Source organism: Sminthopsis crassicaudata, chromosome 4 (assembly GCF_048593235.1).
Source record: "Sminthopsis crassicaudata isolate SCR6 chromosome 4, ASM4859323v1, whole genome shotgun sequence".
NCBI lineage: Eukaryota > Metazoa > Chordata > Mammalia > Dasyuromorphia > Dasyuridae > Sminthopsis > Sminthopsis crassicaudata.
The window spans coordinates 425,120,488-425,144,344 of NC_133620.1; the positions used below are offsets into that span (position 1 = coordinate 425,120,488).

The 23,857-nt window shown below is 34.2% G+C and overlaps 1 protein-coding gene across 13 annotated transcripts in view; it reads left to right on the forward strand.

The window, feature by feature from the left end:
• NTNG1 (netrin G1) overlaps positions 1-23,857 on the forward strand; it is a 421,011-nt gene that overhangs the window by 195,905 nt on the left and 201,249 nt on the right. For 12 of the 13 annotated variants that reach the window (XM_074262832.1, XM_074262843.1, XM_074262830.1 and 9 more), the window contains one exon: positions 21,997-22,637. In XM_074262832.1, coding sequence (XP_074118933.1) covers positions 21,997-22,637 — 641 coding nt within the window. Of the gene's footprint in view, positions 1-14,816; positions 15,621-21,996; positions 22,638-23,857 lie in introns of those variants that run through there. The other variant, XM_074262840.1, reaches the window with a different exon arrangement.

Genomic DNA, 23,857 nt, shown 5'->3' on the forward strand with positions numbered 1-23,857 from the left:
ATAGATCTCTTTGGTTAACTTATAAGAGAGATTTCCATCGACATACAGAATATTAATATCAATGAAAATATTCATCTATTTGACTAGTATTTTGGTTTTATCCCATTATTTCATTGTTGTAGCAAAGTGTCAGTCAGGAAATTCCTACTAATGTTAAGCAGTTACTATTCTTTAAATTATATCCTTAATATATTTTCCTTGGGCATAGAGATTTTAAAAAGTGACTTGTTTATGACATATGTTAGAGGTAATATTTGAACTCAAACTTTCCTTACTCCTAAGTAAGCGTTTATCTATTATTCTGATCTGAATACTATTCAATAAACTTCAATTATTATCTATAGTCTTTAGGATCTATCAGTTACTCAAGAACATATTAAATGTTTGCCGCTGAAGGAAGGAAGGAAGGAAGGAAGGAAGGAAGGAAGGAAGGAAGGAAGGAAGGAAGGAAGGAAGGAAGGAAGGAAGGAAGGAAGGAAGGAAAGGAAGGAAGGAAGGAAGGAAGGAAGGAAGGAAGGAAGGAAGGAAGGAAGGAAGGAAGGAAGGAAGGAAGGAAGGAAGGAAGGAAGGAAGGAAGGAAGGAAGGAAGGAAGGAAGGAAGGAAGGAAGGAAGGAAGGAAGGAAGGAAGGAAGGAAGGAAGGAAGGAAGGAAGGAAGGAAGGAAGGAAGGAAGGAAGGAAGGAAGGAAGGAAGGAAGGAAGGAAGGAAGGAAGGAAGGAAGGAAGGAAGGAAGGAAGGAAGGAAGGAAGGAAGGAAGGAAGGAAGGAAGGAAGGAAGGAAGGAAGGAAGGAAGGAAGGAAGGAAGGAAGGAAGGAAGGAAGGAAGGAAGGAAGGAAGAAATGGAGGACTACTAGAACTCCCTCATTTGTAACACCCTAGATATCAAGGCTTTGTTCAGCTACCACATTGGGCAACAAAGATTATCTAGTGACCATTTGCCAAACTCCTCAAGAAATCCTGACCTATATAGGAGAGCTATATGACTCTCTAGGTTCATTCATATCTCAGGGAAGATTATATGAAACCAAAGCAGTTATGGGTGAAGGCTCAATCTAAATTGAGACTGAAATTTCCACAGAAGAGGCAGCTTCTTCAAAGGATCTGTATATTAAGGCTTCCCATTTCCACTAAAGAGTGTTAATTTTACCATTTCTCCAATTTTATCTTTTTTTCTATTAATTAAAAAAAAAACAATCTTATAATTGCCATATTGTCCTGGTGTTTCAAACCCAGGTTCTTCCAACTGTATTAGCTATGTAACACCGGACAAGTTATATTCATTGATATCATGGAGTTGTTATGAAGATCAGATAAGATAATGTATAAAAAGTGCTTTGCAAATTGCCACATAAGTGTCAGAAATTATTATTGTTCAACTAGCTTATATAGCATGGTTCACAAGTGAATCTCATACTCGAGGAATGGTCTGCCCAGTATTGAATACAGTGAGACTGTCAAATGCCAACTGGTCTTTTTAGTATAGCCTTAGATAAACTTTTTAGCAGCCATGTGCTATTGCCAAACAACGATAATAATAACAACATTTAGATAGTGTTTATGGTTTACAAAGTGTTTACAAATATGATCTTATTTTGTCCTCACAACAACTCTGGGAGATAGCATTGTCTTTATTTCACAAATGAGCAAACTGAGGCAATACACAGTTAAAATTCCCAAGATTACACAGCCAGTAATTGTCTGAGGTTTGATTTAAACTCAGATGTTCCTGGCTCCTATCCCAGTGCTTTATCCATTGTGGTATCTTAGTTTATTTAAATACAAATTTCTTTTAGACAGTCTTATCTAGCCATACCTCCCCTCTCCCATGCATGTAGTTTTATTTTTCAACTCAAGTATGAGATTTTATTTTTATCTTTGTTGTTTCATTTTATTTGATTTCACTCACTGATCTAGCCCACCAAAATCTTTTTGATTCCTGACTCTCAATCAATGTGTTAGTTTTTCCTCCTAACTAAAAGTGATCTGAAGATTCAATGAGCATGTCTTGAATACCTTTCCAACAAAAAAATCAAATAGCAGAGGCCATGCGCAGAGTCCTTTGGTACTTCAACATAGACATCCTTTGATGTTATCACCAAGGTATTTACTTTCAAGATATTCAACCGTTCAACCCATTCTGGATCCACCAAGATGTGCTCACAACTGCTCTAAACTATTTAAAATGACAACATGATAGACATTATCAAATGCTTTATTAAGCTTTAGATCAACTAAGTTTATTGTGTTTCCTGAGCTTGATAATACTGCCAAATAAAGTTTAAAAAACCTTCATTTATCCTGATTTGCTCATGATGTAGTCATTTTGAGTCATTGCAATCTTGGTTTCCTTTACTAAAAATTCTTTATCAGTATAAAGAAGTTCATTATCTCATTGGAAACTTCTCCCTTTATTGAAGATCAGAATTGTATTTACTATTACCCAGTTTTCAGAACTTCTATTCTCTCTCATCTTGCAAAGTCCCTGACAGTGGTTCAGTAATCATGTCTATTAATCAACAAACACATATTAAAATCTCTAGGATGTGCATTGTACCAGAGATACAGAGACAAAATTGAAATTCCCCTTGCCCTTAATGAGCTTACATTCTATTAGCGTAAATCATATATACATATGAAATTGATTTTAAAAATAGATACAAAATAATTCATATGGCAGACATAAGCTGCTGGACAATTGGTAAATATGAATATTAAATTTGGAGTTAAATCTTAAAAAAAAAAAAACTAGAGAAGAGGTATAGAGGTGAAGAGGAAATTAATTCAAAGTGTGGGGAACAGCCTCTGCTAAGTCATAGACAAAAGGAATAATTTTATAAGAAATAAGACTGGCCTTGGATAAAGAAGAGGATATTAAGGTTGGATGATGGGTTCAGTCACATTGTAGTTTTAAATGCCAAACAAAGACTTTACATTTTATCCTAGAGATAATTAAGAGCCAGTGATTTTTATTGAATTGAGGCACAACGTGGTCAGACCTTCATTTTTGGAAAATCATTCAGGCAGTTTAATTGAGAATAGATTTTAGTGGGAAGAGACCTCAGGCAGGGAGAGTAATGAAGAGGCTATTGAAGTAATCCAGACAATAGATAATGAGGGCTTGGACTAGAAGAGTAGCCAAAAAAGTGGGATGCAAGAGATTCTTTGGAGGAAAATAAACTGACTTAATATGTGATGGTATGGGAAAAGGAAGTTGATGAGGATTCTAAGGTTGGCTTCCCCTCAGTGAACTCTGACATGATAACCAATAAGAAGATCCCATTCCTCTGGCATTCAGAATCCAGAATGCATTTTAAAAGTATAACAGAAAATACATCTTTAGTCGTTAACTTTAAGGGTCATGAAATACCTTCCTATCCCGAACCCATATATACACAAACACACACCAATATGGCAGTTCTTGGCACTATTTGCAAAGCTTGGCCTTTTCTAAATAAAATTTATATATATATATATATATATATGTAGATATATAGATGTATGTGTATATATATACATATATATGTATATATAGATATGTATATATATGTATGTATGTGTATGTGTGTATATATATATGTGTGTGTGTGTGTGTGTGTGTGTGTGTGTGTGTGTGTAATGATCACATTGGATCTCACCCCTACTCATAGATAAAATTTTTTCTTCCTTCTCAAAGTATCTTTGAACACCTTGTATGTCTTTGTCTTCATTATACTCTACCTTGTATCATATCTCACTGGATAAATAGTATATCCCTTCATGCAGAATGGAAGCTTTTTGAGGTTAGAGATTGTACAATTTTTGTCTTTCTATGCACAGTGCCTAACATAGTGCTTTCTTCATAGTACAGCTAAATAAATATTGAATTGGACTAAATTGAATATTGGGGAAGGGGCTATTAGTGATGTATAGAATTTATTATCGATGAGTTGTTTGTAGGATTTTTTAAAGTTTCAAAGTAAGCTGTTGTTCATAAGAAAGATGCCAAGCAAATAGATAAAAATGTTTTGCATGGATTTTAATTTTTATTTTTAGGCAAAGTAATATAGTCAGTCTTGAAAGTCATCATATGCCATTGCTCAAGTATGTTCAGCTGCTTGCCACTGACAGTTTTTAGGGACTGAAAATTGTACCGTGGGAGGCTATATTCAGTCCTGGACCAATACCAAGCAAACAAAACTAACTTAAGGATGAGTAAGATCCTTCAAGTTTGAGTAGAAAAAAAGCTGTTGTCTGGTGGGGGTAGGTAGCTACTAGCTGTAGAAAGACATGGTCACCAGCACTCTAACCAGTTCTGTTGGAGACCATCTGTTGCCTGTAACTTACCCATTCTACCCCCACCCCCATCCTCTACAGGATCCCCTTCCTCCAGACATCTGTTCTCAGGAAGACCTCTGTCTCTAACTTACAATCAATTTGCACTAACCATTCAACAACTCCCAGAAATCCTGTTCTCTTTTTTTAATCCCCACAATCTCTCACTGCTCTCAACCCTTCACTCATACCATTTCCTTCCTACTCCAAAGTCTTATGCCCAAGCAAATCACAAGGTGACCAGGAAAGAGCAACTTATTGCCAAGCATGTTGCCTTGTGCTGAAGAGTCACAAAATGTCAATTAATATCTAGGGGGCAGATTATAAACCTTAAAGCACTACAGAAATGTGAACTATCATGAGAAGTAGCAGTAACAATAGTGCATTCTTAAATAAATTGAAGTTTGAATTCAAAGTTATCTCATATCCACTGGCTTTCTACTTTTGAAGAGTCCTATCTTTGTAACCAAAAATAAAATGGCAGAAATTTGAAGGGAAGGAAATAAAGGGTTAATACTAAATAGTCACAATTTATCAAAGGCATTGAAGTCAGCAGATAAAACTCCTGTCCCTTCAGCTAAAGCCACATATTGATCTCATGAAACCACTTCTGCAAAGTCTAAGAAATAGGGCATTAAATAATTTACCAATTTTGAAGTTTTGCCATATTTTTAAATTAATCATTGTAACCTAATGAGAAGAGGTTTTATATAGTGAATAGGCTACTGGCATAGGGATAAAGAGACCCAATCTCTTGGAATTTCAGCTAGCTTTGTGACCTTAAGAAACCATTTATTTTAGTTTCCTTATTGGTAAAACGGAATTGTAGTAGAGGATCTCAGAATTATCAAAGACCAACTCTCAAAATTTATGCATATCTACTTAGATTCAAAAATATTTGGTGTGATATGACAACCAAAAATTAATATAATTTTAGACTGCTTTAAAAGAGGAATAATAACTGGAATTAAGATAATGATGGTCTTTCTTCACTTGGTCAGGACCAAGTAGTCTGTTCAAAATGTCACAATTACTGGACAGAATCCAAAGGAGGTAATTGGGATGTTGAAGTCTTGAAGCCATAGCATAGGGACAGCCATTGAAGAGACTAAGGTTGGTTACTCAAGGACAGAGAAGATACAGGGCGTATATTATAGGTGTCTACAAGTAGTTGTAAAAATATCTCACATATAAAAACTAATTAGATTTGTTATAGTCATAAAATGTAGAAGTTTAGAGAGGCGAATTTAGAATCAATGTAAGCAAAATATAAAATTCCTAAGAAACAGAATGACTTCAAAATGGGAAAGACTTCCTCAGGAAGAAGTGGATGCCCTTCCCTGGAGATTTCACACACAAGATCTATTTCTTTGAGTATGACATAAAGGTGAATCTTGTTACATATAGTTTGAACTAGATATATTCTGCAATTCCTTCTAAAACTGAGATTCTGGGACAATCCAATGTCTTTTGAATGATTTAGTAGTGTTTGTAACATTTTTGTTTTGTTTTGTTTATAACTGGGTAAAACAATTAAATTCTCAGCCTCAATTGCCTCATGTACAATGTGGAATTTATAATTTTTGTATCTTTTTGTATCTCCAGAACATAACACAATACATGGAACATAATTGGTGAATAATAAATGCATAATTTTTGACTTGAGGTCATAAAATTGTTGAGAGTTTCAAATGAGATAATATATGTATAGGTTTTTGTAAACCTAAAAGCATTAGGTATATGTTACTTGTTATCATCAACAACCAATATAATCCAAATTTATCCTCTCTGGGAGGGCAGTTAGGTGATGCTAGAGAGAGTACTAGCCCTAGAGAGAAGAAGATCTAAGTTCAAATCCAGTCCCTTTGTGACTTGTTCTATGGTCCTACCCTGTTTGCCTCAGTTTCTTTATCTATAAAATGAACCAAAGAGGAAAAAGCAAATTACCCTAGTAGCTTTGCCAAGAAACCCCAAATGAAATGACTCAACAATAACATTCTCTTTGAGGCATTTAAACTTTAATTATTCTTTCTTATGATCAATGATAACTGTCAATATTTCATTAGAATTTCATTATCATTTGTTTCAAGCATGATTTGGCCAACTTCTAGTGAATAGTGTTTTCCTTCACTATGCAAACGTCTGTTCTTTGAACTGGAACTCTGTGTCCTGTAACAAGGCAGAAAAGAATCCTGGCAATAAGCACAATGAAATTTTATCCTTTAATATCTCATATTAGATCCCAGATGCAATATAAAGTAATCCAATATTTAAAATTTGATATTTTGTGACTCTCCACTTCTGCAACTATTTTGGCAGACCAATATTATCTAGGACAAGTTGATTTCTACACGATATGTTCCTGAATCATGAGAAATATCCTCAAATGCCTCAATTTAAAGATAGAATTAGAATCTATAGCTACTAATTTGATTAGAAAGTACTAAAGTAAGGGAAAAGTTTTCCTGTAGTCATTTGTGAAGATGGTTGAGTAGCAGGGAGAATCAGGACACCAAAGAATCTTTAAAATTGGAAGAGTAGTCCCAGAAGCCAATTAGTTCAACCTGTACCTGAAAAAAAAAATCTCTGGAATGTACTTACCATGTGATCATCCAGATGCTACTTAAATACCTCAAGTGAAGAGATATACTCTGACACTTAAAGCAACAATTTACATTAATCTTAGGAGGGTCTTTTTCTATAAACTCAAGATTTGTATCTCTTAAAATTCTACCCATTGCTCCTAATTCTGGCTGGAAACAAAAAAACAGAAATTGAATATTTGTTACACTTGAAAGTACCTCAAATACTTGAAGTTAGCCATCATGTCTCCTCCAAATTTTTTTTTTTGCTAAGCTCAACATTTGTTTTAATAGTACATTTTCCAAATATATTTATTTTCCCCAATACATACAAAAACACTTTTCATCATTCATTTTTGCAAAAACTTGCCTTCCAAATTTTTATGCCTTTCTCCTTCCCGGGAAAAAAACACAGGAAAGAAAAAAATCAAGCAAACAAACAACAATAAAAAGGTGAAAATACTATGCTTTGATATACATTCAGTCTTCATAGTTCTCCCTCTGGATATGGATGGTGCTTCCCATCACATATCTATTAGAATTGCCTTGAGACACTTCATGTTGAAAAGAGCCAAGTCTATTACAGTTGATTATCACATAATATCATTTTTACTGTGTACAATGTTCTCATAACTCTGTTCACTTCATTTAGCATCAGTTCATGTAAATCTTCCTAAGCTTTTCTCAAATCAGCCTGATCATCATTTCTTATAGAACAACAATATTCTATTACATCCATATCCCATAATTTAGTGAGTCATTACTCAATCCACACAATTTCTAGTTTCTTGACACTACAAAAAGGGCTGCTATAAAGTCAACCTTTCTAGTTCTTTCAATAAATTTTCATGTGTCATGGTTTCAAGATCCTCCTCAACTATCCTGAGCATCATCATCTGAATGTCTTCGAGCTTCATTTATGACTTTCAAAATGATTTTAGGGTAATATGCCAGTTAGATTACCTAGAATTAAATAAGACAACAAAATTTATCTGATAGAACAAAGTGTCACAAATTTCAAGGGAAATAATCAGAAAAAATATGAATGAATAAAAATAGCATTATCAGACCTCAAACTATATTATGTAGGAATCTGCAAGTCTATTTGGTACCAGTCTAAAAAAGAAAAATGGGTCAGCAGAATAAACATGATCAGTAAGGAGCAAAAGCAATGAAAAACAGCAAAGAAACATAAGTTACTGTCTTTTTGACAAGAAGTAACGGGAATATTTTTATAGCAGTTTGGAAAACTGGATTTAGACCATAATTTTATACTACATATGATAAGAATTTCAAAAAGGGTAGGCAACTAGAAAATAAAACACAAAAAGATATTTTAAGGAATAGAATAACTTTAGTCACATTTTAGACAAATTTTAAGTCAGAATCAAATTCTTTATCCCCAAAATAGAAGTCGTAAAAGTCAATGTAAACAATTTTGACTCTATAGCATTTAAAATGTTTTACATGAATAAAATAAAATAGGATAGAAGAATATTATATAATGGGAAAATATTTGCATTAAATATCATGGATAAAGGTTTGAAATTCAGAGTATATATGGCATTTGCACAAACATAAAACATTATTCCTCAGTATCAGATAAATGGTCAAATGAGTGCTGAATAATTTCAAAGAATAGTCACAAATTATAAATAGCCACATGAAAATATAAACCACAGTATAAATAAATGAAATCAAGTGAATATAGCTCTGCTGTTTCACCTCAAGTAATGCAAATAGATAAAAATTATAAAAAAGATAAATTGATTTTATTGGGAATAAATTGGATTGGAAATGGAAACACAAACTAATATTGTTTTGGATGTCATTTTAGAATTATTCAAGAAATATGATTAAACTATCTGAACTCTGTGACCCAGGAATTTGATCACTGATCATAACCCAAGGAACTCAAAGATAGAAACAAAGGTCTAATAAATGCCTATATTTTCATATCAGCACTCTTATTAACAAACAACTAAAAACAAAATTCATTAACTAAGGAAGAAATATAAGAAAAAAATTGAATATATGCCATATTGAAGTGTACAGTGATCTTCTGGTTCTGCTCATTTCACTCAGCATCAGTTGATGTAAGTCTCTCCAAGCCTCTCTGTATTCATCCTGCTGGTCATTTCTTACAGAGCACTAATATTCCATAACATTCATATCCATAATTTACCCAACTATTATCCAATTGATGGACATCCATTCATTTTCCAGTTTCTAAGCTCTGACTTTTCCAAAGTCACACAGCTAATAAATATCTGAAATTAGATTTGAATTCAGGTCTTCCTAATTTCTGGCCCAGCACTCTAGCATCTATACCACCTAGTGAAGTTGGATAAAGGGGCATCCACAATGGTAAAATCAAGAATCAATAAAAACTAAAACACTATTATGTGCTATTATTTGTTGTCAATATTTTACAGCCTATTTTATTATATATTGTTTTATACTCTACTATATATCCATATTTCCTTGGCTTATGTCCTTAAATAATCTGAGAACTTTTTGTTTTGCAAAAAAATTGTACCACTTAGAACAGTATCAGGCAGAGCAAACACTCAATAACATTTTATTGATTGATATACCGTTTGTTTTATAAGGGTGATCTTGGCCACTTTAGTGGGCTAATCTTGTGGAGAGAAAAAAAAAGATATTGTTATTGGCTGTAACCTAAAAATGGTGTACCTGTTAATTAAGAAGCAAAATTCTCTCCAAGTATAATATGTTACTAGTTTTCTCTGTTAATTATAGAATTAACTAAGGGAACAGAAGCAAAAGAAGAACTAGGATTTTAAATGCTATTTGTTTGTGCGTTATGATGACCTATTGAAGAGTGTAGAGAGAAACCTTAAAAAAAATACTTGGGAGAGTGGGGCAGAGAGGGCATGACAGTCGTGTTTCCAGAACCTGAAAGGTCTTCATATAGAGAAGAGATTAGAGTTGTTTTGCTTGACCCAAGAGGTTAGATCTAGGATCTTGGTAGAAATTTCCAAGAGGTTAATTTTGACTTGATGCAAAGAGAAAACTAATGAACAGAATGATCCAAAAATGGAATGAAGCTAGGGATTCTCTTGCTCTGGAGATCTTCAAGTAAAGATTAAATGGTTACTTTTCAGGGATGTTATGGAGGCGATTCTTGGTTAAGTAGGTATAAAATGAATTGATGACCTGTCATGTTCCTTTCCAACCCTATTCGTTATTTTCCCAAGATAAACTAGAAAATAGTTCCAGTAGCCATTTGGCACAGAGGATAGAGCAGTGGACTCAGAATCAAGACTTACCTTTCTGAGTTCAAAACTGGCTTCAGACTCTGTGTCACCTTGAACAAGTCACTTAACCCTCTTTGCCTCAGTTTCCTTATCTGCAAAATAAACTGGACAATGAAATATCAAACCACTCCAGTATCTTTTTTTTAATAAGATCCATAATGGGGTCTTTAAGAGTAGAAAATTACTGAAAACAACTAGATAACAACATCAAAGAAAATAGTTCTAGAAAGAAAGCAAAAGGGAATGATAATTTTCCAGATTTCAGTTGCCCAACTTGGGGGTTGTTCTCATGAGTAACCCAAGAAATATTGTTAGATGTTCTGAGCTGAATGTTAGCATTTGGTTCCAAAGCAGACAATATTACTTAATGCAATATGTGTTGTTTTTTTTTATTTCATCTATCTTTTTTTTTTTTTTTGAGCAGTATTGTAACAATGGAGGTTAGGATGCATTGTTAGATTTGGTCATAATGGGATGTATTTATTAATTGCCCCTCTTTTTAACAAGTAAGGATTCTATCAGAAAAGATATTATCTAGGCCAAACCTCAATGCTGAAAATAGCCTCAGTTAAAACACTATGATTGACATATGCTAACCATGTGATTCAGGCAATGTATGTATTCTGAATCTGCAGTTTCCTTGTCTTTAAAAGGACCAGATGAACCCTAATAATTTATATAAATGACTATCAAAACCTGTCAATGTACCCTGTTACTAGTTAAGCCTTTAAATCAAAGAACATTTGCAAATTTTCAGTGGGGGAAAAAGTTTCTTCATCAACAGCTTTACTACAACAATAAAATATGAGTCTTACTATATAAACCCTTCTCCTCACTCCCATTCTACCCTTGGCCATACCCAACAATAACAAAGGATCAAAAATAAATCCTAAACTTGAACTGTTTGTACCTCCTAAAGCTCTGTCAAATGGACTAGTGCTAAGAAAACTGCCTCTAAGTTTAATTCCTAAGTCCTTTGCCGATATTCTTTGTTCACAATTGATTCTGGGAGCCAAGAACACTTTACATGAAATAAACACTATGCTGGATTGGAGAAAGATATTTTCAGCTCTAGAGGTATCAGATGATGATAAGGAAATAATAATAATAAGGAAACTAGGAGAAAGGCAGAGCAATAAGAGAGAAGATGGAAGAAATGATTGGGGGGATGCTGAAATGTAAGGAAATAACAGAAAATAATTCCCTATAAAATCACTGATTTTAGAAAGCTCTATTTGGTATCCATATTTAAGTGAATGCTCACTTCCTCAAAGCACAGTTTTAGTCTGTTGACTTTCAAAAACTGGCCTCTGGATTTATCTGGCTTTAGATGTTAGAAGAAAAATGAAGATTTCCTATTTAGGTGAATCTGGATTAGGATATTTAGGATTTGAAATGTTCACCTATCCCTCATGATACTTGGGAGGATAAGGGCCTGGAGCATCCAACCTCCATAGTGATTTCAGTCCCATTATTTTACTTGAATTACTCTCCCTTAAAGAGCTCTACTTCAGTTAGAGTCTACTATAGCCAAGTGTCTTGGGTCCACTAGGTTTTATCCTGTCTTCAAAGTATAGTGCGTTGCTAGACATATTTTGCTGATGATTGCTTAGGGAGAATTATATTTTTTGAAAGCAATCATCCCCCTTTTTTTTTGCCTCAGAACAAACTTTATCTCAGAGCTTTACTTTAAGCCTTGTTGATTTAGTTAATATTTAATCCTCGTGTAGAATGTAGCCACTAATGACTTGAACAGCTCTGCAATTTCTGTGGCTTGTGGCTTGAGAATTTATTTTGCTCCTTTTAAGCATCTTGGCCTTCTTGACCTCAGTGGCCTTTATGAGTTGAAAATCCTAACCATAATCCTCTGTAGGGATTTATGTAGGTGTTTATTATGGCCTGTAAAGTGTGATACTGCTTCCAATATTCAAGTTGGGGAAAGGTTAAGCTGGGCTATCTTTGTTCTTGAGTAAAAAAGTCCACAAAGTGTTAGTGTAGACAGGAAGAAGATTGAAACAAGCAGTAACTTCAATCAAGGCCTAAGCCTTTGTATATGTCAGAAAAGAACCTCTGTGATGGGAGTGGGGAGGAAGTGTGTAGCTGTTTCCAGTCTAAAAAGAAGCACTGTTTTGTTTTGTTTTTTTCTTTTTAACTCTTAAACTACAGAATCAAAACCTTTTTCCTACCATTTTATTATATGTAGTACAATTCACAGAATCATAGACTTTAGCATTGACCATTGGAAAGGACCTTGGAAACTATCTAATCCAATTAATATATAATAAAATTCCTACTAATATATACTTAACAAGTTCAGACTCAATTCAATTCAATTCAAATTTATTCAACTCATTTCCACTGACTAAACTGTGGGCTTACATTATACAATAGGGTAGTGTCAACCTTTTTTTTTTTTTTTTTTTTTTTTTTTTTTTTTTTTTTTTTTTTTAAGACATTAAGTCATATCTTGGGCTTATTCCTCCTAAGAAGACAGACAGGTATAAATGTGTATAAATGTGTATGTGTGTGTGTATATATATATATATGTATATTAGAACTCAGGTCAGGATGGGCATAATAAGCAGGGGACAGTTATAAAGACAAAAATCACAAGGGAAGGGGTTGTAATCACATAGTGATCTCAGGTTATCCCTAGGTTGGGTTTTTTTTTTCAGAAGGCTATCTTGGCCATCTCAAGTTTGGTCACTGGACAGGGGTCAACATGAGCCAATCTGAGTTGGTTCTGTGCCATTTCAAGAAGAGTTCCAATTTCAGCATGCAAATACTGCAAAATACAGCTGATGTGTTCATTTTAAAGAATGCTCAATTTGTCTCCTGCTTCTGATTCCCAAGGACAATGTGGCTTCTCTAGATAGTAGGGGAGCTTAAGCAAATCAAAATGGTTAGTAAAAATCATTAACTGACTCAGTTTCACAGTCCCTCCTTTTGGCCAAAGGAATTGATGATCTCCAAAAGTCAAGGAATGACTATGTGGAACATGGAGCTCTGAAGTTATGGCTAGCTCACCTGGGGCTCCAGAAGGATAATTATAAGGAAGCATAGTATTAAGACCTTGGTGGAAGAAATCAGGTAACTTAAGAAAACTAATAGCACCCCAGCGACCAAGAGATAGGGCATGTGCTTTGGAGCAAGAAAGAAACTCAGACAGGAGAAGGGCAAGAATGTAGAGGGAGAAACTGCCAACAAACACCTGAATCAAGTACCTTAATGGTTGGGCACTTAATAAAAGGAGAGAAAAAACTGATCTGGGACAGCTGTTTCATCTGAAAGTTGACCTGGGTCCATACTAGATGAACCTTTGAGGCACTTGGAGAGTTCTGCTATTCACTTAGAAGCAGATGATTACTGCAGATCTAACTCTATTTATCTCTCTTAGATCACACTCTGAAAAAAAAGTTGACAGTAGACAGTGCAGAAATAAAAGGGAAAATGAAAGGAACTACTGCCTTCAAAGAGCTTAAAAGGCATCTAGAGCAGTATAGTGCACAGAATACTAGACTTGAAAGTTCCAAATTCAAATCCTGATGAAGAAACTTATTAGTTGCCTCATCCTAGGCCAACCATTTAATTTCTTTTAATCTCACTTTCCTTATTTGTAAAATAGAGATAATAATAGCACTAATTTACAAGATTATTGTAATAATAATCAAATCATCAAATAAAATAACATATACAAAGTGTTTTTGCAAACTTTATAATCCTAGCTAATTTTTTCTTATTGCAGGAATCAGATATCGGGAAGTGGAGTTATTCACAAATAAGTAAACACAAAAATTATCCTAAGTAAATATTTTAAAGTTTGAGAATTTTTTAAGGGAGGAGGGGGGGAGAGATAGAAGCACTGATAATTAGGGGAATCAGAAAAAGTCTTGTGAAAGAAATATACAGTGCCTTGAGCCTTGAATGAAGCTAAATATTGCAAGATGCAAAAGTGAAGAGGGAGAGCATTACAGGCATGGAAAGAAGAGAAGGGATTAAGCATTTATATAGCACCTGTTATGTGCCAGACACTGTGTTAAGCATTATATAAATATTATATCATTAGATCCTCACAACATCCCCGTGAAGTAGGTGTTATTATTATCCCTATTATACAATTAGGGAAACTGAGGCAAACAGGGGTTAAATGACTTGTCCAGGGATATACTGAGACTGATATAAATTCAGATCTTCCTGACCATGGGCCCAGGGCTCTATGCACTGTACCATTTAGCTACTTGGGACATTGCTTAAGTTAAAGCTGAGGAAATAGAAGCAAATAGGCTAGGCTGACAGGAGTGCACAAAGAGTAGAGGGGAGCTACTGAAAATAAATATATTTCCATAAGTTATTATTTTTCTAACATTCTTATGTTTGTCCTTTTTGTCCCACATCTTAGCATGGCCTCCTACCACAAGCACAAATAAAGTATGTTATTGCCGCTCAGTTGTTTTCAGTTTTGTCTCATCATCCTGACCCCATTTAGGGTTTCCTAGGTAAAGTGGTTGGCCATTTCCTTCTCCAGATTATTTTATAGGTGAGAAAACTGAGGCAAACAATTAAGAAATGTGCCCTGGCTCACCCAGCTAGTAAGTGTCTGAGGCCAGGCCCAGTGCTCTATTTACTGTACCACCTAACTATCTTTTTATTTCTTATTTCCTTTTTCATGGCAATCGAAATTCATTAACTTTCCCAGGGTCGCACAGCTAGTAATTATCAAGTATCTAAGATGAACTCAGGTCCTCCTGACTCCAGAGCCAGTGCTCTACCCACTGAGCAACCTAGCTGCCCCTCTGGCTGCCTTTTTCACAAATATATATAATATTATAGCTGCTAATGACTGGGCCCATCATCAGGCCATGACATGTATTTTATCCCCCTCACCTATGATTAGTGTCCTTTCTTCCTTCCCTTCTCCAGTCCCAGCTCATTCTGACCACCATTCTCCCTTCTCAATAGATATTATATGGTGATAAGACCTTAGCCTATCCGTTAGATAGATTAGAACAGTTGGTCTTACAATTAGGATCACAGAGGATAAGGAAGGATACTCAGAAAACCACACGGAAAACAGAACAAAATGGAATCAAAAGACATACTTCTCAAACTCTTGACCAAACAACAAAACAGAGTTGGGGTCCATAGAAGTTTTTTCTTTGATGGGGGAATAGACAAGAAGAGAGTACAATGATGGAAGCAATCTCTCAGGTCCCCTCACTAACACTATGGAGAGTCATTCAATCATGAGGTGACCTTGTCCCTTCCTCACTTTCTGTTAGAGTGGAAAGCACATATCCTAAAGGTATTTTTGTTGTTCCTTAAAATAAATTAGAGGAGCAAAAATAGTTATTGCTTTTTTTATTTCTTTTCTAGGTTTAGCATCCTGGTCTTTTTGTTGTTACAGTTTAGGACTAAGTGAGAACAGTTGAGGAGGCACTTTCAATAGGTACCTTATCTTTTTTATTCCCACATTGCCACATAAGATTTATTTCACAAGCAGACAAGCTTAGACCAGCCAGGTGCAAATGGGCGAGAGGCCATCTGCTGGTTTCACTTTTTCATAATCACTTGCAAGCTCATATGTGTTGACACTCATGTTTCTCAAAACCACTTGTAAGCACAAGCCTCTCTGCTATGTAGCTCCTTTGATTGTTGAATGATTATTCTGTGAGAATTCACTAAGGCATCACTAACATTCTATATTGTTGGCATCTAATAGGTGAATCATGGAAAGACAAAGAATATCTCAACCAAAGTTCAAATTCAATAATTAAATTTGATATAGTTAATGAAAAAATATGTGTACCTATGTATGTGTGTCTCTGTGTGTATGGGAGGCAGAGACACAGACATAGACAGAAAGATAGAGACACAGAAAAAGACAGAGGCAGAGACAGAGAGAGAGAGACAGAGAGAGAGAGACAGAGAGAGAGAGAGAGAGAGAGAGAGAGAGAGAGAGAGAGAGAGAGAGAGAGAGAGAGAGAGAACCAGAACGAGGGAAAAAAACAGGAGAGACAGAATAGACAAAACTACAGCAAAGATCTGATGAGGAAAGGGATCATTTTGCTCAAGTGCTATCTGTGAAAAAACTCACCTTCTGTAAATAAGCATTTTTCAAGCATGCCCTAAATTTTCATTTCTCACCCCAACTTCCCCAAGCATATTTAGCAGTCACAACATTCTATACTGGCTACAATGTGCTAATTAATAGCTAGCTTGGATTGTCCCAGAGGTAAAGTCATATATTCTGCTAAATAAAAAGCAATATCACAAATCTTTCTTTTTTCTAATTGTCATAAAAATATTTCAAAGCAAAGTCTGTTGAATTATTTAGAAATCGTTTAATGGTGTAAATATTGGTAGTACTGCAATAAATATTTTCAGCTTGGTCTGGAGATGATCAGCTGAAGATCTGTTGCTTCTAGGACTTAAATTAAGATCTATTTAAGGCTGCCTGCTGGCCACAAAATAATTACTTATACTTGCTAGTGTCTAACTCTGTTAGACTTAACTAGCAGGGGAGATTTTTTGTTTTTTTAAGTTGGAAAATTTGATTTTTTCTTTTAAAAATGTCACTGTGGCTGATATTAGAAGAGATTAGTATAGACATGAAAAAAGCTGAAAATTTAATTATCTTACTCTTTAAAAAAATCATAATTGCTTTTCTTTGTATATCTGTGACTATAAGACAGATCCTGCCCACATTTACACAGACTATTTCAACACTTTTTTTCTTTTTGGAGGGAAGAATTACAATCAGGGTTAAGTGACTTGTCTAAGGTCACACAGCTAGTAAAAACATTCAACATGCATTTTCTTACCATCTTTAACTGTAGAGAATGTCAAAGCTTATTTCTTCTTTTGGGCCATGCCTTCCTTTCTTCCTTTCTTTTTTTCTTTCTTTCCTTCCTTCTTTCATTCTTTCCTTTTCTTAAAAATACATATGTGCATTTTTTAGTTATCAAAATAAAATTGTAGGGTTTATTTTAAATCGTGAAAAAAAAGTTTCCCTTTTTCCCTTAGCTAATTTCCTTTTAATCTCTATCTTTCAGTAAGTTATTGTAATGGTCATCAAATCATTAATCTCCTAAAAGAGTATATTGAACAGAATGAAATAAAGAAGACCTCTTCTATTCACTTTTTCTTAATATATTTTTAATCATTTGAAGAGGCGTTCATTTGAAATGATCAGCTGAAAAGTAAATTTCAGAAATGTTATGCTACCAAAATTCCTACCAATGTAAGATGAGAAAAAGAATGAAACCCATTCTCATGGTTCAGTAGTTCACTGTTTTTTTCAGTTTTTCTTCTTTTTTTTCCGGGGCAGACAAGATTAAAACAACATAAACTAATGACATTTTTTCATTGTTCTGTCATCTACAGAAAATGTTGATAATAAGATGTCTAGAGCAGAACTTCTTAAATTTTTTCCATTCGCTATCCCATTTTGCCCAAGAAATTTTGATACAACCCTGGTTATATAGGTATATAACATAGGTAAAGAAACAAACTTTTGCTGATAAGAAATCATATTTTCCTGACCCCACATTGAGTTACATATAGGGTCACAATCTACAGTTTAAGAAGAAGCTTTGGTGTCAAGGATAGACCCTACAATGAATAAGATGATGGGTTTGGTGTTAAAGGTCATAAGTGACCTTGGGTAATACACTTAATTTTTCATGATGTCATTTTCCTCATTTGTAAAATGAAGATATTAGAAGAAATAATCCCCAAACACCTTTGCAACTCTCAATATATTATCCTGTGAGTATTCTACTGCAAGTACTTGTCTTCAGAGAGTTACATCTCCAGATTTTCTTTAAAAAGATGTTTACTTTGTATAAAGCTGGGAGAAACATACTTATTATGCCTTTGTCTAAACTCCAAGACAAAAGCTGACACTGTGCAATGCAGATTGGTTTCCAAGTTTAAAAAATAGCAACAATCAAGTAATTACTAGAACAACATCTATGACCCAAACAAAAGTAAGACAATACACTTTTAAAGGTGACATACCCCATCTAGTGTTGTATTTTAGGATCCAGTTGTCCAAGGATGTTTGCATTTTACTCTGGAACCAGAGATTTTCATGATCTAAAATATGATAATAAGCAGAATATGAAAATATGCAGTACCTTTTACAAAATCTTTTGTCTTCTAGTATGGAACTAGCTAGTCTATATTCCCATGTATTAATCTTAGAATTTGGGGTGCCACAAATCAGATTTATCATATATATATATATATATATGTGTGTGTGTGTGTGTGTATGTGTGTATATATATATATATATGTGTGTGTGTATATATATATATATATATATAGGTTATATATGTATATTATATAATATAAACTTATTATATTATATATATATATATGTATATATATATATATATATATATATATATATATATATATATATATATATATATATATATATATATATATATATATATATATATATATATAGGTTACTACCTGTTTTGATGTCCTCTTGCTGCTATTCAAGGTAAAAAAAGAACAATGGACACAGACATTAAACTTTCCAGTCAAGGAGGATTCTGGGATTTCCTAGTTATGCCAAATTTTAAGCCAGAAATAAAAGCCAACAAACATTTGTGTATTAATGAAATATTTTTTGTCAAAGATTTCCCATGCTATACAAGTGACCCAAAACAACTGTTGAGTACATGGATTTTATAAATGACATGGAGTAATTTCAGATCAAATAATCTATAAAATTAATTCTTATTTTAAAAATGAATATGAATCTCATACATACATACCCTTCTAAAAATAAAAAAATTAGCATGTATTTTAAAGTTACATTTTGTTCAATAACTAACCTGTGTTATTAATGAAGTGGAAAGAATACTTTCTTAGGAGTTAAATATGTTCAAAGCCCATTTCCTTTGTGGGCCTGTTTTCTCATCTGCAAAATGAAGGGATAGACTGGTTGGCCTCTGATATCCTAATCCTATGAATCCAGTGCCTCTTCCTTCTTCCATCTCAATTCCACAACCCCAAAGTATATATATATATATATATATATATATATATATATATATATATATATATATATATATACATATATATATATATATATATGATTAGTACTTAGTATCTGTGTTTACAAGGGGGAAAAAGACATCCTTCAGCCCCATTTAATATAAATGTCTAAGAACTCACATGGTAAATCAAATAAGTGATCCTCTTGACCTCCAGTTGAAGAAGCTTTTGTCAGAAGGAAGATTAGAGGATGTGAAATAATGGCTGTGCAAATGGTTATGTGTTGACAGATTTGGAAGTGACCATATTTTTTCCCAGTAAATTTCAAATGAAGGTGGGATCTGTGTGAATTTGACCTCTCCTTATTAAGCATTTATTTACATAAATTTAGAATTATAAATCTGACAGATTCTATAATATTTATAGTTTTCCAGAAAAAAAGTCTCCATGGGTTTGTACAACCTCATGTTTGGCTTACTAGGTATGTTTAAGAGACCTTAAATAATAATAAGGTGGGTGATTTATTCCTCTTGGAATGGAATTTTATCCCCTTCTTTTGTTTTATTTTGAAGAGGATACCTATAAATAGTAATAAAGAAAAGAGAACTGGGAATACCTGAACTGAAATATGAGACAGAGGTGCTGAATCATTCCCATTGCCACCAATTGCTTGAATGTATTCATTCTTAACACTGACATTTTCCCCTCCAAATAGCATGTCCCTTTCTCAACACCACTCTACATCAATAATATTGGACTCTCCTAGACATGTTGCCAGCTTTAGTATTTAGATGTATTTATCTAAGCAGGTAGGAGGAAGTTGCCTCCAGGGAGGCCAGAAAAAAAGGATTTCAGTATTCTTCCATTCCACAGGGGCAAGCTTGTGACAAAGTGCCAATGTCCAAAACGTAAATTAATTATTGGAGCCCCAACTCATCACCCTGCCATGATGATGGAAATGTTTCCATTCCTGTAATGGAGAGGAAACATAATTGTGTTTCTAAGAGAAAAAGAAAAGAACAATAATGCAGGGTGGGTTTTTCTCTCTATCCATATTTATAATTAATTAGCTGGAGGAGAGGTGGGACATTAGACATGTTAATAGGTAGTAGCTGACATGAAATTTTGAAATTAAAAGTTGACTATTTCCTTCAAAGAAAATCCCCCCACCAATCACTAAAAAAAAAAAAAAAAAAAAAAAACACCTGGAAACCACTAAGTTGCTGGCTATTAATTTATCCATGAAAGCTAAGAACAGACATTTAGCATGTTGAGGTTTGCAAGGGTGTACAAACCAGAGGTGATATACCTCCTTTTGGACAATCCAAGATGAAGTAGCTTTTATAAGAAGGGAGTATATAAGTTAATGCATCAGTAAGTAAAGAATGTAGAATAATTTACTTTTATCTTGCCATAGAAGACAAGTAAGCAGCTAGACATTCTTATCCTTGGTGATATTTTCCTCTCAGAAAATAACTGTGATCTCCAGCCTACCTCAGTAATCTTTTAGATGGCTGTGACCTAGTCAATGGAAAGAATATTCATTTTGGATCCAAAAGCTGTACCCTTGTCCATTTTTATCTGGATGACTTAAACCCTTTGAGGGCTCAGTTTACTCATCCATTAACTAAATGACTTTTAAGCTTTCTTTCATTTCTGAACCAATGATCCTATTATCAAACTCAAAGATGTGGTAGATCCCTTGTAAATGGGAGCAAGTTAAATCTTTTTTTCTGGTATGCTATGATGCATGCCTCCATGAAACCCAAGGATATTATTCCCAGTGATTTATTAGTGAACAAAGTCAATGTTTATTTTTTCCAGTAGTATTTTATTTTTTCAAATACATGTAAAGATAGTTTTCAACATTCATTTTTGTAAAACTTTATGTTCCAAATTTTTCTCCCTCCCTTATCTCTCCCTCCCCAAGACAGTAAGCAATCTGATATAAGTCAAATGTGTGCATTTCAAAGTAAATGTTTTAAAAGAAGACATTATTATCATATAAATGTAAGCCCATTAAGAATGATAAATTTAAGGAACAGAGGGTAAGAAACATGAAAACACTATTGGGAGTCTTGCCTTATTAGCAGCACACAAGTATTTTATAGTTTACTAATTCTATAGTTGCCCCAAAAGTAATCCATTCTCTCTCTCTCTCTCTCTCTCTCTCTCTCTCTCTCTCTCTCTCTCTCTCTCTCTCTCTCTCTCTCTCTCTCTCTCTCTCTCTCTCTCTCTCTCTCTCTCTCTCTCTCTCTGTATATATATATATATATATATATATATATATATATATATATATATATATATATATATATATACATACATACGACTGCCTGTTTATCCATCTATCTCTCCTTTCCTTCTTTCTCTTTAATGAATTGTGCTCTTAAAGAATTTACTTGAGGCAGAAAAAAAATGTTTCTTGTTTTGTGGAAGTATCTTTCTAAAAGGAATCAGAGCTATCCAACCATTAGGCAGGCAGTTATTCAATGCTTTGGTGCTCTTGGAACCAAATTATTAATCAAATACATTTGGGATAAATAAGCTGTTTTCTTTCCCCTTAAACTCTCCAGAAGGGGGGAAAAGTAAGGAAATTGTGGTCTTGTCCATTTTTTCTTAATAAAAAGGAGGATCTAGTTAGTGCAAATAAAGCACTCACCTGAAAATGTTTTTTTCTTCTTTTTTTCTTTTTTCATGGTAGCCTTGCTCAACAACAATAGTCCAACAGTGCTTATGTCAAAGCCATGTTATGTTGTGCTCCACTCCCCGTGCCCCCCTGGTAAAGCTATTTTGTTCTTCTTTCATAGGGCAACCCCTACATGTGCAATAATGAATGTGATGCAAGTACCCCTGAGCTGGCACATCCCCCTGAGCTGATGTTTGATTTTGAAGGAAGACATCCCTCCACATTTTGGCAGTCTGCTACTTGGAAGGAGTACCCCAAGCCTCTCCAGGTTAACATTACTCTGTCTTGGAGCAAAACCATTGAACTCACAGATAACATAGTTATTACCTTTGAATCTGGGCGTCCAGACCAAATGATCTTGGAGAAATCGCTTGATTATGGACGGACATGGCAACCCTACCAGTATTATGCCACAGACTGCTTAGATGCTTTCCACATGGATCCTAAATCCGTGAAGGACTTATCGCAGCACACAATATTAGAAATTATTTGCACAGAAGAGTACTCCACGGGGTATATGACCAATAGCAAAATAATCCACTTTGAAATCAAAGATAGGTTTGCATTTTTTGCCGGACCCCGGCTTCGCAACATGGCTTCCCTGTATGGACAGCTGGATACCACCAAGAAACTCAAAGATTTCTTTACCATCACAGACCTGAGGATAAGACTACTGAGGCCAGCCACTGGGGAAATATTTGTAGATGAGCAACACCTGGCCCGCTACTTTTATGCGATCTCAGACATAAAGGTATACGGAAGGTAAGAGAATAACTGGCTTGAATGGGTTTGTCTCTTCCAGATAGGATAGTGTTGTACTCTTGCCGCAACCAATGACACTGATAAATTTCCTCCAAAATGTTTTTCTAGCGCCTCTAAGTTTTCTAAATGCACTTGAGAAACTTCAAATTTAGCAAGATTATTTAAACCAAGTCTTTGATCATTAAGTTTGATAGATTTTTGTAGCTTTTAAAACAGGACAAAGAAACACACGTATGGAGAGAATATCTCACAAAAGACAAAGGATCTTCCCATGTTAGGAGATTATTTAGATATTAAAGGCAGTGAAGATGAGGAGATGGGGTCAATTAATCTACAATGGAATAATGCTTAAAATAAAGATCTTGCTAGTGCTTTGGATGATAGATATAATATCTGTTTTCAATTCAGGAAATAATGCATAAGAAAAGATTATACATCTGTGTCATTCCCTGCTCATGTTTGTTTGTTTGTTTGTTTTTAATATGTATTGAACAAACATGAAATAAGAATGGTTTTTCCTCACTTTTTATTTTTCATTTAAGATGATTTTTTTTAAAAAAGAGTAAATCATGTAGGAAAAAGTAATATGTTTATTATATAAAGAACAGTTATTGTGTTTTCTGATTTATTTGAGTCATTGCCTTAGTCTATTTCCTAAAGTTTTTAACATTTTGACTTGATACCTATCTTCTCTTAAATAGAAATTCAAGCATACTGAATAGATCAAAGACTGAGTAGATCATGGCTTCTTCCTAGTTTTTTTATTTACTTTAATATAAAGTTTAAAAAAATCTTTTGAGAGTCAATCAGGTAATTCATCTATAACTAACAACAACAATAATTTTGAGAGCCATCACTATCTACCAAATATATTCATTCATTCATTCACTCACTCACTTATTCATTTATTCCTTCATTCTTATATTTCCATGAGCCAACCAAGAACAAAAGCATGAGGTACATGTGGCTAGGGAATTGAAGGGTGAAATCAAGGTATAGAAGTACAAAAGAAAAAAAGAGTCAGGTTGTGATGGGTGCATATCTGTGACCCATGCTGCCAGGAAGACTGTGAAACTGGTGAATCATTTGAGCTGGGGAATTCTGAGTTATTGTTGGGCTAAGTGGATTGGAATTGAGTTTGGCAATTATATGGGGAACCCCTAGGAATAGGGAGTTACCAGGCTACTTAAGAAGGAGTGAATCCACCTGGGCCAGAAAGA